General features: G+C 35.1%; 1 protein-coding gene across 5 annotated transcripts in view; it reads left to right on the top strand.

Annotated features, from left to right (window-relative positions):
• Window positions 1-12,095, top strand: part of YTHDF3 (YTH N6-methyladenosine RNA binding protein F3) — a 40,013-nt gene extending 27,918 nt beyond the window's left edge. For 4 of the 5 annotated variants that reach the window (XM_049633344.1, XM_049633345.1, XM_049633347.1 and 1 more), the window contains one exon: window positions 9,002-12,095. Coding sequence is in view for 1 of the 5 variants with exons in the window: in XM_049633346.1 (XP_049489303.1) it covers window positions 9,002-9,025 (24 nt within the window). In the remaining 4 variants the exon portion in view is untranslated. The remainder of the gene's footprint in view (window positions 1-9,001) is intronic. The other variant, XR_007458502.1, reaches the window with a different exon arrangement.
• Window positions 12,096-15,951: the final 3,856 nt, after the last annotated feature.

Here is a 15,951-nt window from a genome sequence, read left to right as displayed (position 1 = left end):
CAGCAAATACATTATTACTTCATGAACATATGTGTTTAGGTGATACGAATTATCTTGTTTAAGTTTCAGGAAGTAACTTAAATTGTTGAATTATCTTTCCAGTTTAATGATTTATTTTAAAAATTGTATGTGCAATTTCTTAATTTAGAAATTGACTTGCTATATTGCACTCTAATTTCTGAGTGAAACTCACTTCACTGCCTCTTGACAGAAAACTTTGAACTTATAGAAAGGCATTTCAACTCTTAGACATTACATATTCAATACTGATGTGTTCTGTTTTGCATTTGAAATAACAAAAGGGAATGGAGGAAAGATAATAGGATATATAATAAAATAACTAAGGTAACAGAAAGCTACTAGTTAACAATTCCACTTTTGAATTAAAAGTCTGGAATGTACTAATTTTATTTTTTTCATTTTATTGTAAACAGACCAAACTCTGATTCCAAAAGAGAATTGTGTGTGGATTCCTTTTATTTGGCTTTAAGACCCTCTGTTCCTGGGTCCCCAGATCAGCCATTTTGTGTGAGGAATCTACTAGCACACATCTACATCTTGTATTCTGGTCAACCTATATCACCATATATTTAGTTCCTGTATGGTTTTTTCTTAACTGGGATCCCTTTTTCATTCCAGCAGATATATACCAAGGGTTACTAGTAAGCCACTAAAGATAAATAGCCCTTCCTTTATGGAATTTAATCTGCTTGGACAAACATAATTAATTTCTCTCAGTTTTATATTTTTCAGTATTGAGGACCTACATGTCTCTTGAAGAATTTATTTTATGTGTGTGTGTGTGTGTGTGTAAATATATATATATATTTATTTATATGTTTATACATTATTTATATTTATATATATATTTATATATTATATATTTATTTATATATATTTAATTTAATTTTGGTATTTTTTTAATGTAATTGGTAATTTCAGTTTTACTTTTCAGTTGTTTGTTGCTGGTTTATAGAAATATTTTGTATCTTCTGACCTTTGTAAATTCATCTATTAGTTCTAGGAGTTCTAATAGAACATCCTTAGGATTTTCTGGCTGACAGTCACAGTGTCTGTAAATAGAGACCATTTTATTTTTTCTTATGCTTCTTTTTTGTGTGTGATTTTAATTTTAATGTAGTGTGGCTTAAATGTGAAATTAAGTGAAAACTCTAAAACCAAAATAAGACTACACATAAACAAAAAAGTTAGTGTAGTGAGTGATGTTATTTTGCTGAAACTAAATCACAGTTCAAACACATGAGTTAGTTCTAAGGCTTCTTAGAATCATATTCTTACTCTCATTTGGACCTAAACTAACGTATGCTATGACTGTTGTCCACCACTTTTCACTATTTGAACTTACTCCTAACTCTTTCATTTTATAGTACACTTTGAGATTACTTGATCTTTGGTTGGTACGGATAAATTGATAATAAATTATTAGACTGCATCTGTTCTTTTTTTTCAAACCTGAAATATTTCTTTATTTTATAAATGCAAACTTGGGCACTGGAATCTCTTAAAGCAGTTTTTTATTGTAGTGTGATCATGCAGGGGATCAAGAATGTTAAGTCTCACGTACATGGAAACATTAAAAAAATCGAAGATTTGGCTTTGTAGAACAGAGCCTCCAAAGCATAATCATTCTCTTTTCCCTTGATGATTTTTTTTTAATTTTGATTTTATTTTACAGTACAGAATTGATCTATTTCCTTTACATTTTTTGTGTTTTGCTTTCCTACTGCAAAATGATCGATCATGTTTTTGGGACAGTGCAGGTCAGAAGCTTATCTCAGTATTAAAATACTTTTATGGATCTGGACAAATGTACAGGCTTTTGAACAGCTGGGGCTTTTATCCATCTGTTATTGCCCTTGTTCTACTCTCTAGTGTGAAATTTTTCAGTTGTGTAAACCAGTCTGAGTAGATTTTAACTCTGGTAAATAATTAATTTTCCTTCTGAAGAATTGAATCTATTACATATTTTAACTACAGTCATTGTACATCTAAAATCTTGTCTTTTTTTGGAACGTGTCCCTCTTTTTTATTTAAGTCTGATAATTCACTGGTTTTAACTTTGGGGCAGAATTTAACCCTCTCGTAAACAATAAAAAGAGAAGCTGGGCAACCATTAAAATCAACAGTACTCTGTGGAATATCTATGTATTTCATATTACTGCACCAATATGATACTTAATGTATTTGGGAGTTGTGTTTTTCTAACTTCTCACTCTGATTTTTTAAACATTTATTTGGAAGTAATTTTTAGATTTACAGAAATGTTACAGAGATAATATAGGATGTTTCTCTGTATGTAGTTTCTCCTAATATTGACATGTTACATAATCATAGTATGTTTATCCAAACATATGTTTTTCCAGATTTCCCCACTTTTCCCAGTTTTTCTGTTCAAGATCTGGAAAACCAGTTTTGTATTCAGTTTTTATGTCTCCTTAATCTTCTCTAAGCTATGACAGTTTCTGTGTCTTTCATGGCTTTAACACTTTTGAAGACGTTACTGGTCAGGTGCTTTATAAGGTGTCTTTCAATGTTGGTTTGCCTAATGCTTTGCCATGATTAGACTGAGTTTATGGGAAGAGTACTACGTAAGTGATACGTCCTTCTCATCTGATCGTATGTAACTTACTGTGATATTAATTTTGATTGGTTAAGGTTGTATCTGCTAGGTTTCTCTAATGTAAATGTCCCTTTTCTCCTTTTGCATACGGTGTTCTTAGAAGCAAGTCAGTATGTCTAGCCCCACACTTTATTTTTTTAATTTAAATTTTAGTTAACATACAGTGCAGTATGGGTTTCAGGAGTAGAATTAACGTGATTCCTCACTTATATACAACACACAGTGCTCATCACAGGTGCCCTCCTTAATGCCCATCGTCCATCTAGCCATCTCCCACCTACCTACCTTCATCAACCCTTAGTTGTTCTATTTTATAGTTAAGAGTCTCTTGTTTGTTTACTGCTCTTCTCTTTTCCCCCTCCTTCCCATATGTTCATCGGTTTTATTTTTTAAAATCCACATAAGAGTGAAATCATATCTTTGTCTTTCTTTGACTTATTTTGCTTACCATAATACATTCTAGCTCCATGTAGAATGTACATGTACAAAATGTACAAAAATTTTATTTTTTGATGACTAATATCCCATTGTGTGTGTGTTTGTGTGTGTGTGTGACATCTTTATCTGTTCATCAGTTGATGGACATTTGCAGTCCACACTTTAAAGAAGGAAAAGCAAGCTCCACCTCATGCAGGAAAGAGTATTAAAGAATTCGTGAAATTTTTTATTTATTCAGCTCTTGTGTTTGTTCTTTTTCTTACTTCTAGAATATTCCTTTTGTCTTAGATCCCTACAGTTCTCTAATTTTTTTTTTCTTTGTGATTTCCAGCTCTTTTTTTCTGATTTGTAATTTGAGATATTTCTTAGACTTAATACTCTACTTTCTAAATGAGGCTGTGACCATTTTCCCCTTTAATTCATCTACTGAAATATTCAGTTTGAAAATTAGATTTTTAACGTAAACAAAGGTGTTTGTCTTTTTGCATTTGGGTCTCAAGTGCCTGCCTGCTTTTTCTTTTTTTTTCCTTCCAGGTATTCACTGGTTCCTTTTGCAGTTCTGTGTTACTCTACTTGTGTTCCTAGTGCTTTTTCGCATTTACTTTTTGGATGGTGTGGCATCTTAGATACACATTTACTTTTTCCCTTGTGGCTTTTTTAACCTCAGGTCTGGTTACTGAAATATTGCTTATAGTGATAAACCTACCAGTGATTAACAGGAAGTAAGTCATTTATCTCTAAGGTATAAAGGCAAGCTGTTGGCCTCTCTCAGAAAACTGAAGAAAATTTTGTTTTCAAGCTGTTTCCTAGGTAGAGAAGTCTTAGCTCATCTGTGAAACTCATGGTTTAACAAAAAGACATGGGTTGGCAAGTAAACTTCTTCCTGGAGCTCATCTCCACATGCCAACTTGTGGATCTTGACCTTAGGATCATATGTTGGTCTCCAGTGTCTACTCACTTCAAGGTGGGGAAGAAGCCCTATACCAGACTCAAAAGCCCTCTAATCTCTGAATCTGCCTGTTTGAGGCCTAGCTCTGTTAATGGAAAAGGAGAGGAGAAGCCGTTCCTCTACAACTTATTTTTTGAATTGTCAATCATTAAAAATAAAAATTCTGTGAGTCACTTTGGGATTGTGTCCTAAAGAGTGTATATGTTTAAGTGCCTTCTTCTGAACTATCACTAAAGACATAGTCCTGTAGGTGTACTGGACCATGGCTTCCTTTGAATGATTTGGGTTTCCTTTCTCCCTCTATCCAGCTATCACTGATAGCTCGGCATTACTTAGCCTCATTTTTCTAGTGGTCTATGGCTGATAGCATGCCCATAGATATCTCATTATATTCAAGTATTTGTTTAATATTAACAGTGTCAGGTGCAGTTCTAGATCTTGTTAATGTAAATGTGGTTGTTTTGTTTTGTTGTCTTAAAGCCGAGGTGGTGTTGACCATATTCAGGAAGACCTGAGTTTTGTTGGTGGAATTTTTTCCATGCTAAGGACTTCCAAATTTGTATACCCACCCTGGACCTTTCCTCTTATCTCCAAACTCATGTATCCAGTTGCCTGTTTGACATCTTCTCACAGTTGTCTAATAAGCATCTTAAATTTAATATAACGCTGTTTGCCTGCCCCAAACCTTCTCTATCTCTGTATAGGGCACCACTGCCCTTCCAGTTGTTGAGGCCAACGATGCTGGACTCATTTGTGAAACTTCTCTTTCTCACTTCACGTCTAATCAGTCTATCAGTAAGTAACTTGTCGGCTCTGCTTTCAAAATGTATCTGGAATCCAAGCTCTTCACTAGCTCTGCATCTTCCAGCCCTGCCTAAGAGCTGTTATCGTACTGGATTATTACTGTGCTAGCCTTTCTGGCTTTCCTGTTCTCACCTTTGCTCCCCTACAGTCTATTACCAGCAAAACAGCCCTTAGGAGATCCTCGGGAGACAGTTTTTTCATGCTTCTCCTGATACTGTTAGTATCAAAGTATTGCCAACCTCAAAATATGTCAGGAAATATTCCCCCTTTTTCTAGTCTCTGGAATAGTTGGTGTAAGTTTAGAGTTATCTGTTCTGGGACAGTTAATGAAATGCACATCCAAAACTATGTGAGCTTGGAGGCACCTGACTGGCTCAGTCAGAAGAGCATGTGGCTCTTGATCTTGGGGTTGTGAGTTCAAGCCCCATGTTGGGGTGTAATTACACACACACACTTAACATGTGAGACTGGTGGGTTTTTTTGGGGGTGGATTTTTAATTGTTGATTAAAGTCCTTTTTACAAGTCTCTTCAGGTTTTCTACTTATTCTTGAGTTTAGTTTGGTAAATTGTATGTATATAAATTGTACTTTTAGGAGGTTGTTTTGTCTTAAGCCTTTTTTTCATATTGGCATTAATGATATTTTTATTTTTTAGTTGTATCAGTCTTTTGCTATTAATGTATCTTCTTTTTAAATCAGTCTTTCCAGAGATTTTTTCTCTTGGTAGTTTTTTTTTCTCCCAAACACTAATAGATTTCCCCCTCCAAACACCCAATTTTTATTCTCTGGTTCTCTTTATTCTTGTTTTCTGTTTCATTATTTTCTGCTGCTATCCTATTTTATTCCTTCTACTTTTGGGGGCTTATTACTCATTTCCTAACAGATTGAGTTGGATGATGAGCTCATTACTTTTCAGACTTTCTCTTTTTTTTAAAGTTCTACATGTGTAAATTTCTAAGTGTTTGTTGGGACTTAGACTAAGCATTTTCATTATTGTACTCATGTAAAAATTTTTGAATTTCCATCATGATTTTTTTTGGAGATTTTTTAGAAGTGGTTTTAGAATTTCCAGATGTGGTTAAGGTTTTTTGTTAATCTGTTTTGCTCCTAAAACTGATGTCAGAAAATGTGATGGTGCATGACATAGACCATGGTATTTATTGAGATTTGCTTTCTGGTCTAGCATGTAGTCCCCTTCTGTGGTTGTTCTATGTGTACCCTATAATTGGTTTGGTTTTCTGTAGCATGTATATTCACTCTGTATTTTTACTAATATATGTGCTTTACCAGTTACTTAGAGAAATGTGTTGAATTCTCTTGCTATAATGACAAACCTGTCAAATTTTCTTTATAATTCTGACAACTTTTAATATATGTAAAGTTGTTTTTTTAGTTTAATGTTATTGCAGCTTATTTTAAAAATATCTGTTATTTAGTATCGAGTGACCGTTTTGTCTCCCAACAGTGGTTTTTGCCTTCAAATGAGTTTTGTCTGGTACTAATATAGTTGTATCAGTCTTTATTTGGTTTGTGTTGTCATATGTCTTTTCATTACTTTTAACTTTGTGACCTTATGTTTTAGGTTGTTTTCTTGTAAATCATATATAACTGGATTTTTGAAAAATCTGAACTGTTATTTATATTTTCATTGAAGAACAGAGTTTTTGATGCTTGATTATAAATGTATATTTCTGCTGTCTTAGTTTGTACTTTCTAATTAAATCTAGTTCATTCAGGCTCTCCCCTCAACCCTTCTGTCCTGTTGTATTGATGTATGTGGTTTTTTTTTTTTATTTTCCTCTTTTCCTGGCCACTGAGTTAGAAGTTACGCATTACATACATAGCTATCTTGTAATACGTATGTAATTTGTATATTTTAAATTTGATTCAGCTAAAGTGCATAGTTGATTACAGTTGAAACTGAAATAGTATCTCTGACTTCTATTTTAAATAACACACGATCCTTATTGCTATAGCTGATCATCTCCCTTGAATTAAATTTCCCTTTGTCTAACTTATCCTTAAATAGTGACTTTTTTTTTTGTCTGTAGTTTGAAGGTTCTTCATGGAGTTGATAAATTTCTGTAGTTTTTATATCTGGCTAATTAAAGCAGGCTTCAAAATTTTTCACACAAATCTATTTGTTTTCTTTAGTTTAGAACTGAACTTTATGATTAGGCTGTTTTTTATTTATTTTATTTTTTTAATGTTTTATTTATTTTTGAGAGAGAGAGAAAAAGCAAGCGAGCAAGCAGGTGAGGGGCAGAGAGAGAGGGAGACACAGAATCCAAAGCAGGCTCCAGGCTCTGAGCTGTCAGCACAGAGCCCAGTGTGGGGCTCGAACTCAGGAACTGTGAGATCATGACCTGAGCTGAAGTTGGACACTTAACCGACTGAGCCACCCAGGCGCCCCAATTAGGATGTTTTTTAAAAAGCTTTAGGGATTGTATACAATCAGACGACACTTCCTGGTACCATATTCTCTTTTTTGTCCCTTTTTTTTTTCTTCATATTGTTGGATTTAGCTAGCTCTGTGCTTTCGTTTTGTTTTATTTAATTACTTTATTTATTTTTAACATTTTTATTTATTTTTGAGAGACAGAAACAGAGTGAGAGCAGGGGAGGGGCAGAGAGAGAGGCAGGCTGCAAGCTCTGAGCTGTCAGCACAGAGCCCGAGCAGAGCTCAAACCCACGACTCGTGACCTGAGCCAAAGTTGGACGCTTAACTGACTGAGCCACCCAGGCACCCCAAAAGTTTTATTTACTTTTAGAATATCCCACTGGAAATGTGTGTATGAAATGATTTTATTTGTAGTTACCATACAGGAGGGCATTTATTTTATTAGCTTTCTGTATGAAATACTGTTATTTAAGTTCTAGAAATATATTAAAGTCAAAAAGAAAGGAATTTAGTAACAGATAACTTACAGAGTTCTCTTTGGAATTTAAAATACAGTTTTCTGATGGTGTCACAGGATTGGAAACTAATTGACCATTTGCCAAGAATATTCATATTTATTATAGAGCATGTATTACCCATGGAAAATGGGAGTAGTGAAAACAAAAAAGTTTTATAATGTGTTTAAACTAAACAGGTCTTTTTCACAGTGTGTTCTCTGGACCAGCAGTGTCTGGATCACCTGTGAACCTGTTAGAACTACAAACTCATAGGTTCACCTTCACACATTAGGGGCCCAGTAGTCTGTTTCCAGAAGTTTTACAGATTATTCTAATGCTAAAATTTGAGAACTGAGTTACAAGGTGGTGCAAACTACATGATGCGTACATTTAACAGGCATGCACAATGCCAGTCATTCTTTATTTCACAGACAGAAGTACTGCAGATATATATTGGGATAGTAAACAAAATGAAAACATAACGCAGTTTAACTTTTGTTCAAGGGATTTCCAACTTCTTAATGGAATTAATAATGATGATTAATAAATATTAAGATTTCTAGGGGCTCCTGGGTGACTCAGTCGGTTAAGCATCTGACTTCGGCTTAGGTCATGATCTCACGGTCCGTGAGTTCGAGCCCGTGTCGGGTTCTGTGCTGACAGCTCGGAGCCTGGAGCCTGCTTCAGATTCTGTGTCTCCTCCCTCTCTCTGACCCTCCCCCGTTCATGCTCTGTCTTTCTCTGTCTCAAAAATAAATAAACGTTAAAAAAAAAAAAAAGATTTCTTGATATGAAAAAGTACAATATGATGAATATGAGAATATGATATAGAGGAAGTTTGTGAATCAAGGTATTTTTTAATTAACACTAAATTCTTAATTTAATCCAATTTTAGTGCATTTTAATGCATCTCTTTTCCTCATAACCCTACCTAGCCAATAGTTCAAATTGCCACAGAGGCCTTTTAGACCTTAATACCTCACCATTAAAAACTCCATGAAAAGGCTAGAAAGATGTTCATATTCTCACCTTAAAATCTCACGGGAAAATAGGGCGTGGAGAAGGTCATGCTGTCTTGATATAGGTCTTTTGTTTGAAATTCTTTGTTTTAAAATGTTTTGTGGTAATCCTCCCTCAATAGTATGCATAGGTAGTAAATCTTTTTTAATTACTCAAATTAGTATTTGCATAACTTTTTATTATAGTACAAATAATTTCAGTCTTTAAATAATGATAGTATTTTATTAAAATTCTCTGTGCTTTTCTTTCAGGAGAGAAATAGAAACAAACAATAACCGTATGAAGATGTCCTGTTAGAATTACAACACTAATGATGTAGACTCTGGAAATGCCTAATAAGTCAAAGAAGACGTTATTAAAGCTTTTTTTCTGCTTAAGGTGACATCTCTGAACTCTAACACAGAATTGACTCTTCTTGTAATGGTTTTCATCAGCGCATCTGCCCTTATACTCTCACCAAACACACTTGAGAACTGTAACTTCGTCAAGCACTTTCTGTCCTGAAGCTTTTACCAGTATCTGCTGTCTTTTGTAATTATGCATCCTAGCTAAGGCACAGAAGACTGAATGAATGCAAGGATTCATTAACTCTTTGAATTTGTTAAATACTAACAGTTAACCATTAGAAGTGGTTCAATGATGTAAGAGTCACACTGCTTCAACTTTTTCTTTGTTGTAGTTTTTAAATTGTCAATTTTTAGCTATTTGACAGATTAAAAGCAAAATAATCATGCCATATTTAGTCCTGGAGTTCAAGTCTAAATGTTTATGTGAAAAATTATTGTAGTAAACTTTTAATATGGCAAAGCAACCTTAAGCTCTATTTTAGCCAAATGAATCATAATCTGAAATTATATTAGAACATTTCCCTTGTCTTCAAACCGTTTGGTGTAACAGAATATTGATATGCAGCTGGGTGGACTTCACCAGTTAATGCACATTCTTCTCCCCTCCTTCCCCCAATAATATGTATACTGAAAAATGTGCATTTGTCTGAGGAATTATTTTGTTTGCTACCACTTAATGAATCTCAAAATTTTGAGTAAATGTACCTCAGTCTAATCAGACTTTTTATGACCTTTATAACTACATTTAAAACCCTTAATTCCTATTTCTGGGTGTTTGCGAGCCTGATTGCGATCATGAAGTAAAAATTTATTATTCTAGGTATTCACTAGCTAAATAAACAATAGTTCTTGTTTAGCAAGCATATACTGTTCCTCAACTCTTTTCTCCAGCTTTTGCAGTGTCCTGGCATCCTTAAAATACTTGGAAAATATGGCCTTGATCCATGGATTAAATCAGTATCTAAGTGAATGTGTTGATGTTTTATTGATCAGATCTATATAAATGGGAATACAGCATATATCTGGGTATTCTTATAGTTATCTTTTTAACATCTTATTTTTTTCATTAATTACATATCAACATTAATTTTGTAACTTGAAACAAATTGATTTTGTACAATTAAACGTGTCAAGCATCTGTATTAACTGATTTGATGGCATAAGGTTATGAAGATAATGTACTGCCCCTTATATTACTGTTCCAAAAGGAGGAAACTATGTAGAAAGATACATTAAGGGTGAAAATAGCAATATAGTAGATTTGAATACCTTGATGTTTTGCATTACTCCATTTATGTTTACATCATGTTTAGAAATGTGTTCATTTACAGTGGTCTTTGGTCACTTTAGTTCAAAAATCTAGTGACAGATATTTCTTTGAGGCTTTCATTTATATAATTTTTTTGTACAATGTTTTCTTAAAGGTACAAATACTGTATTCAAGTGAAAAAAATACAGTATTTGTAGATAATCGTAGCTACTTCACAGTTCTTTCGTAGTCCCAGTGTAGTTATATCAGTGTTTACTGAAGGGAACATCAAAATATTAGTGGTATGTTACAGAATAAAAGACTTTCTTAAAGGAAAATTGCACCTATTTTACCTTTTTAAGAGTAAGCCATGAAATCTCGTAACACGTCTCTTAACTATTTATACTGAAAATTGGCATTTGGGTATAGTCACCACAGCAATGTTCTGTATCCCTAAGATTATATAGATAGGATGTGTCAAAGCTGACTGTTGTCACTCTGGAGGTCCTATTAGACAAAACTGTAAAGGGGTGACCTTGTAGAAAGGGTCTGAGTCCTCTCTCTGAGGTTCTCTTTTTCTTGGTGCTTTATTAGCAACTCTGAATATTTTTATAAAACTAGTTACATTATAAGTGGATTCAAACTTGTTTAATTTACATTAGGTTTCTATGTAAGAAGTGTCACTCACTCAGCGAGCAGGCTGATTGCAGTAGCAGACGCAGCTGTCAGATGTAATCGAGGAGTCTATTCAAGGTGAGGAGTACATCCCAGTGCCTTTAACCTGGATTTCTAATACGAAGTGAAATGGGTGCAGCGTTCCTTTGGAAAAACGACAACAACAACAACACTTTTGTCTTTTCAAAATTGGTAATTGTTTTCTTCAGAGCACCTACCTTCTCTTCCTCCTTGGTCTGTCAGTGGATGGCAAAAAGGTTTTTCTCTGAATGACATGATCACAGATTGTCTCAATAGCACAACTAACTATTTCTTAACTGTAGGGACCAAAAGGGAGAGAACCTGGGCTCTGCAGCAGGAGACACATCATCAAATGTTTGAATAATCACAAATTAAGACATTATTGGCCCAGTCAGTTTCTTGCTTCCGATTTTTCCAAAATCTGGTTTGAATGTTTCTTATTAAAGTTATCTTACGTGGGTATTTTATTTTGAAAGGTATTATAGTTTGTATATTTAACAGTAAGGGGGAAAATGTAACCAAAATTAGTATTCTTTCTCTATACATATTGGTACTTGAAGATTCCTTTCAGAAGAAACCCCAGCCTTTTCCTAATTTCAATACTTAATTCCTCATTTTAACTCGAGTGATCTTTCTAATTCAAAAGCTGTGTTCTTTTTGAATACCATGCATGGGGGTTAAGCTGATGTTAAAACAGTTTGCAATAAAAAAGAATCAGCTTAAGTCATTTAATCATTTCAAGTGCATTCTGCATCCTATAAAAATAAGTTTGAGAAATTAAGAGAATTGTGTTTTCATTAAGTTTTGCATATCTTTTGTTATGCCATGTAAATTCCCTTCTTTTTCGTATGATTAAAGAAAGGTTATGATAAAATGATTAGTTCATTTACATTCACTTGTAGCAATTACATGAGAATTTGAATTTTGTCGTGTTTGGGTTTGTTCATTCCTGTGAATGATGGTACAGTTAGGTGAGATTTTCTGTTATGGTACCCAAACTCACCATTTGGTCCTCTTTAATCTTTGAGGGTTTCAATAAAAATTGTTCACTCATATCTGTGTTTTTTCCATTTTATCTTCAAAAATATATATTGCTTGCCAGAAAACAACATTTTTGTCCGTCCTATTGTGGGTTTCCTGATTGACACGTCTCTCGAGTACAAATAGATTGTATCACTCGTTTTAGTTGGCCATTTAAATTAAGTGGGGGAATTAGAGAGAGGGTAACAGTTTATCCTAATCTTGATCTGCTCCAGTGAGCTTATTGAATTACATGCTCTTAGTACTAAACTTAGAGCAAAAGAGAAAGAGGCCTATTTGTTTTCAGGTAATGGGAGCAAGTAGTGGTACCAGCTGTCTAATAACCCTAATCCCCCATCCTTGGTTCCAAGGAATGCTTTTCTAACAGTCTGCGTGTTATCCTTTGGGATGGATAGAGCTTGTGTAGATACGATCTGTGATGAATGTGGATGGTGCATTGATTATTGGCCGGGCTCTTTATCTAAGGTACTTGTCCTGATGGGGGAAACCAAAGAGTTTAGTTTTGTGCTGTTAAAACTTTCCAGATGCACTGTTGGCCTGTGAAGAGGGCACAATTTTACGGAATCCCCAGGTGTCCCACACTGTGGCATCATTTGGAACCTCCTTTTTACCAGTCATTTCCTAAAGGGAGCGTTGGCATTTCATCAGCATATTTATATTCGAGGCTACTCGTTTGTTGTTGGGACCCTAATTCTTACCAGCCTGGCTTTATCTTGCTTAGTGATACTAGATTTTGTAAGTCTAGTTTAGAAACTAAAATATCCTGTTTGGTTTTTTTTTAAGTTTATTTTGAGACAGAGAGCGTGAGCAGTGAAGGGTAGAGAGAGAGGGAGAGCGGGAGAATACCAAGCAGTCTCCACACTGTCCGCGCAAATCCCGATGTGGGGCTTGCACTCACAAACTGTGAGGTCATGACCTGAGCAGAAACCAAGAGTCAGACTCTTACCCAGCTGAGCCACCCAGGCACCCTGGAACCCAAATATTCTTGCAGTCAGAAGTTAACTGGCCAACTCAAAGTCACTAGCTTTCTAATTACAGTACTTGGTGATAGCATGATCTTGAGGTGTATTCTTTTCTCATTCCTCTTGGTGCAGTAGTGAGAAGTAGAACTAATATCACCTACGTGTGGTAGTGGCAGTTTAAATACAGTTTATGTATACTGCACTAAGTTCAGAATCTGTCTACTCTATAATTTGAGTTACCGTTTGGGACTAAATATAAACTATTTTTGTAAAACAATATGCAAGGAAGATGTACGTGTGGAGTTCATAACACTGATGAGTTCCCCATCCCTTCCTGCCACCCCACTTGCCTATCCAAATACTCCTCCCCACCCCCTTACATAGAACACACGTAGGGATGTAGATAGTTGAGTGTCATTTTAAAACATTGGATATATCTGACACCTCTGTAATCAGAATGGAATTAATCCTAAAAGGGAATGTCTTAGAATTGGAAGTTGAAAGAAAGACCAGACTTCAAGTTATTTCTAACTGGTAGATTGACCCTGAGCGAATCATTTCCTTCTTTTAGTGCACTTACCAGGAGATTGGTATAGAATACGTCTAAGGTTCTTGGCAGTTCTGAAGTTTTGTGATTTATGATGCAAATAGCTTTGTAGACTATGACCTATTCTAGCAATGGTGAATGTTTGGTCTTTAGAAACTAAGTTTGGAAACCAATATAATTTAAAAAAAATAATTTTATTTACAGAATATAAATAATGAACGCCTCAATTAGATTTTATACATTGTGTGTATGACTACTACTTTCCTTCAATGATTTTTGAAGTTCTTTGGTACAAAATCCTCATCTTTTCCATAGTATTGATAAAAAGAGACAAGAGACTATGTGTTCCAAAGAAATCCAAGTCTTTTTTTTTTTTTTTTTCCTCTTCATTATCCTGTCATTGTATATTATCCTTATGGGTGTTTCTTAAATAAAAATATGCTTTATATTTTTAAAATAGTTTTACAGAAAAATTGGGAAGAAAGTAGAGTTCCCATACACCCTGCAGCCAGCTTTCCCTATTAACATCTTACATTAGTGTGGTACATTTGTTACAATTCATAGACCAGCATTGATACATTATCATCATACATTTTTTCAAATTTTTAAAGTTTTACCAAATGTCCATTGTTTAGTCCAGGATGCCATCAAGGATAGCGCGTTACTTTTAGTTGCTATGTCTGCTTAGCTGCTTCTTGGCTGTGGTAGTTTCTCAGACTTGTTTTTGATGATCTTGACACTATTGAGTACAGGTCAGATTTTGTAGAGTGCCCCTCTGGAATTTATTTTGTGATCTTAGGATTAGGTCGAGGTTATGGGTTTTGGGGAGGAAAACCCCATAGGGAAATTGCCCTTTCCATCACATATCAAAGAGGCATAGCCCCAACATAGGCTTGATGATGTTGACCTTGGTCACCTGGCCAAGGTAGTGTTGGGTTTATCCATTGCAAAGTCACTCTTTTTCCTCCTTTCTGTACTCCTTGGAAAGAATCACAGTCCACCTTTGAGTGGGTAGTTGTGCTCCCTCTTCTCCATGTGTTTTTGAAGAGAAACATGAGAATGTGTTTATTACTGTTTAGCCTCATCCCAGCAGGCTGTGTCAATACATTTTCTTTTTTGCTTGTATCTTTTTAGAACTCTTTTTTCCCCACTTTCCCCTTCCGCTTTTTTCAACAGAACAGTTGCATATTGGAGGAATCTAATGGAGATTCCTACCTGCTCTAAGTTCTAAATGTGTATGTAAGATGATTTTTAACAAGGGGATTGAAGATGTATTAATAAAGGAGATTTAGATGATGGCAAGATATCTTGGTCTTACATGTATAGAATGGATGGTCATTCATCCATTCAGTAAGAATGGATGGTCATTCAGATTTGGCTGGGCTGAAAGCCCTGAGTTGGGAGCTAAACGGTTACGGTTACAGTGGTTCTTTCCTTTAAAAAGGAAGGGTGATTTAAATAGCTTGGCATCTGTTTTTTGATGGAATTCTTTTGAGATACTTTGTTGTTTTTTTTAAAAAAAAAGTTTATTTATTTCTGGGAAAGAGCACAAGCGGGGGAGGAGCAGAGAAAGAGGGAGACACAGAATCCGAAGCAGGTGCCAGGCTCTGAGCTGTCAGCACAGAACCCAGCATGGGACTCAAACCCATGAACTGTGAGATCATGACTTGAGCCCAACTGAGCCACCCAGGTGCCCTTGAGATACTTCTGAGGCTGCTGCATCATATTCTGGCGAAGAGCATGGACTTTGGAGGCCTGCAGACCTGTCCTTGAATCCTGGGTCCACTAAATTAGATCCAAGCCTAGATTTTCCTCATCAATTAAAAAATTAAAAATAAAGAAAATATAGATCCTATTTCAGGAGGATTAAATGAAGTAACATTCAAAAAATGTTTAGCACAATCCCTGGGCCTGTGGCGAGGCTTCAAATGTTACCAGTTCTATGCTCTTTTATTTGTTGGGGAGAATTTAGAATTTACTGATTGTCATTGAAGATTTCTCAGGGGTAATCTTCACTACTTACAAGCAGCTTAAAGGTGGTAGAAAGCTGATTACTTTTCAATTCATACTGTTCTATCATTGAGATCCTGAGAGCAGTCACTTCCTGAATGAAAGCTTAAATTATCATTTATACTCCTTAAGTCAACTCTTGGTTTCCAGTTTTCAGTGACTTGTCAGTTACGCTTTTTCTAAATAAGTAAGATGTAACAACATAGAGTTAGTTTATCTGGCTAGTGCTCAGCCGTGGGCAGAGCCAAAGGCAGATGAGGCCAAAAGGAAAGCAAATATGAGAACAATAGCATGAGAACAGCTATAAACAATAGAAGAAAAATGAAGCCAAAGATGAAAATTATATCCT

The sequence above is a fragment of the Panthera uncia genome, chromosome F2 (genome assembly GCF_023721935.1).
Source record: "Panthera uncia isolate 11264 chromosome F2, Puncia_PCG_1.0, whole genome shotgun sequence".
Classification (NCBI taxonomy): domain Eukaryota; kingdom Metazoa; phylum Chordata; class Mammalia; order Carnivora; family Felidae; genus Panthera; species Panthera uncia.
Note: the sequence above shows the minus strand (reverse complement) of the source record. Positions and strands in the feature narration are given on the sequence as shown.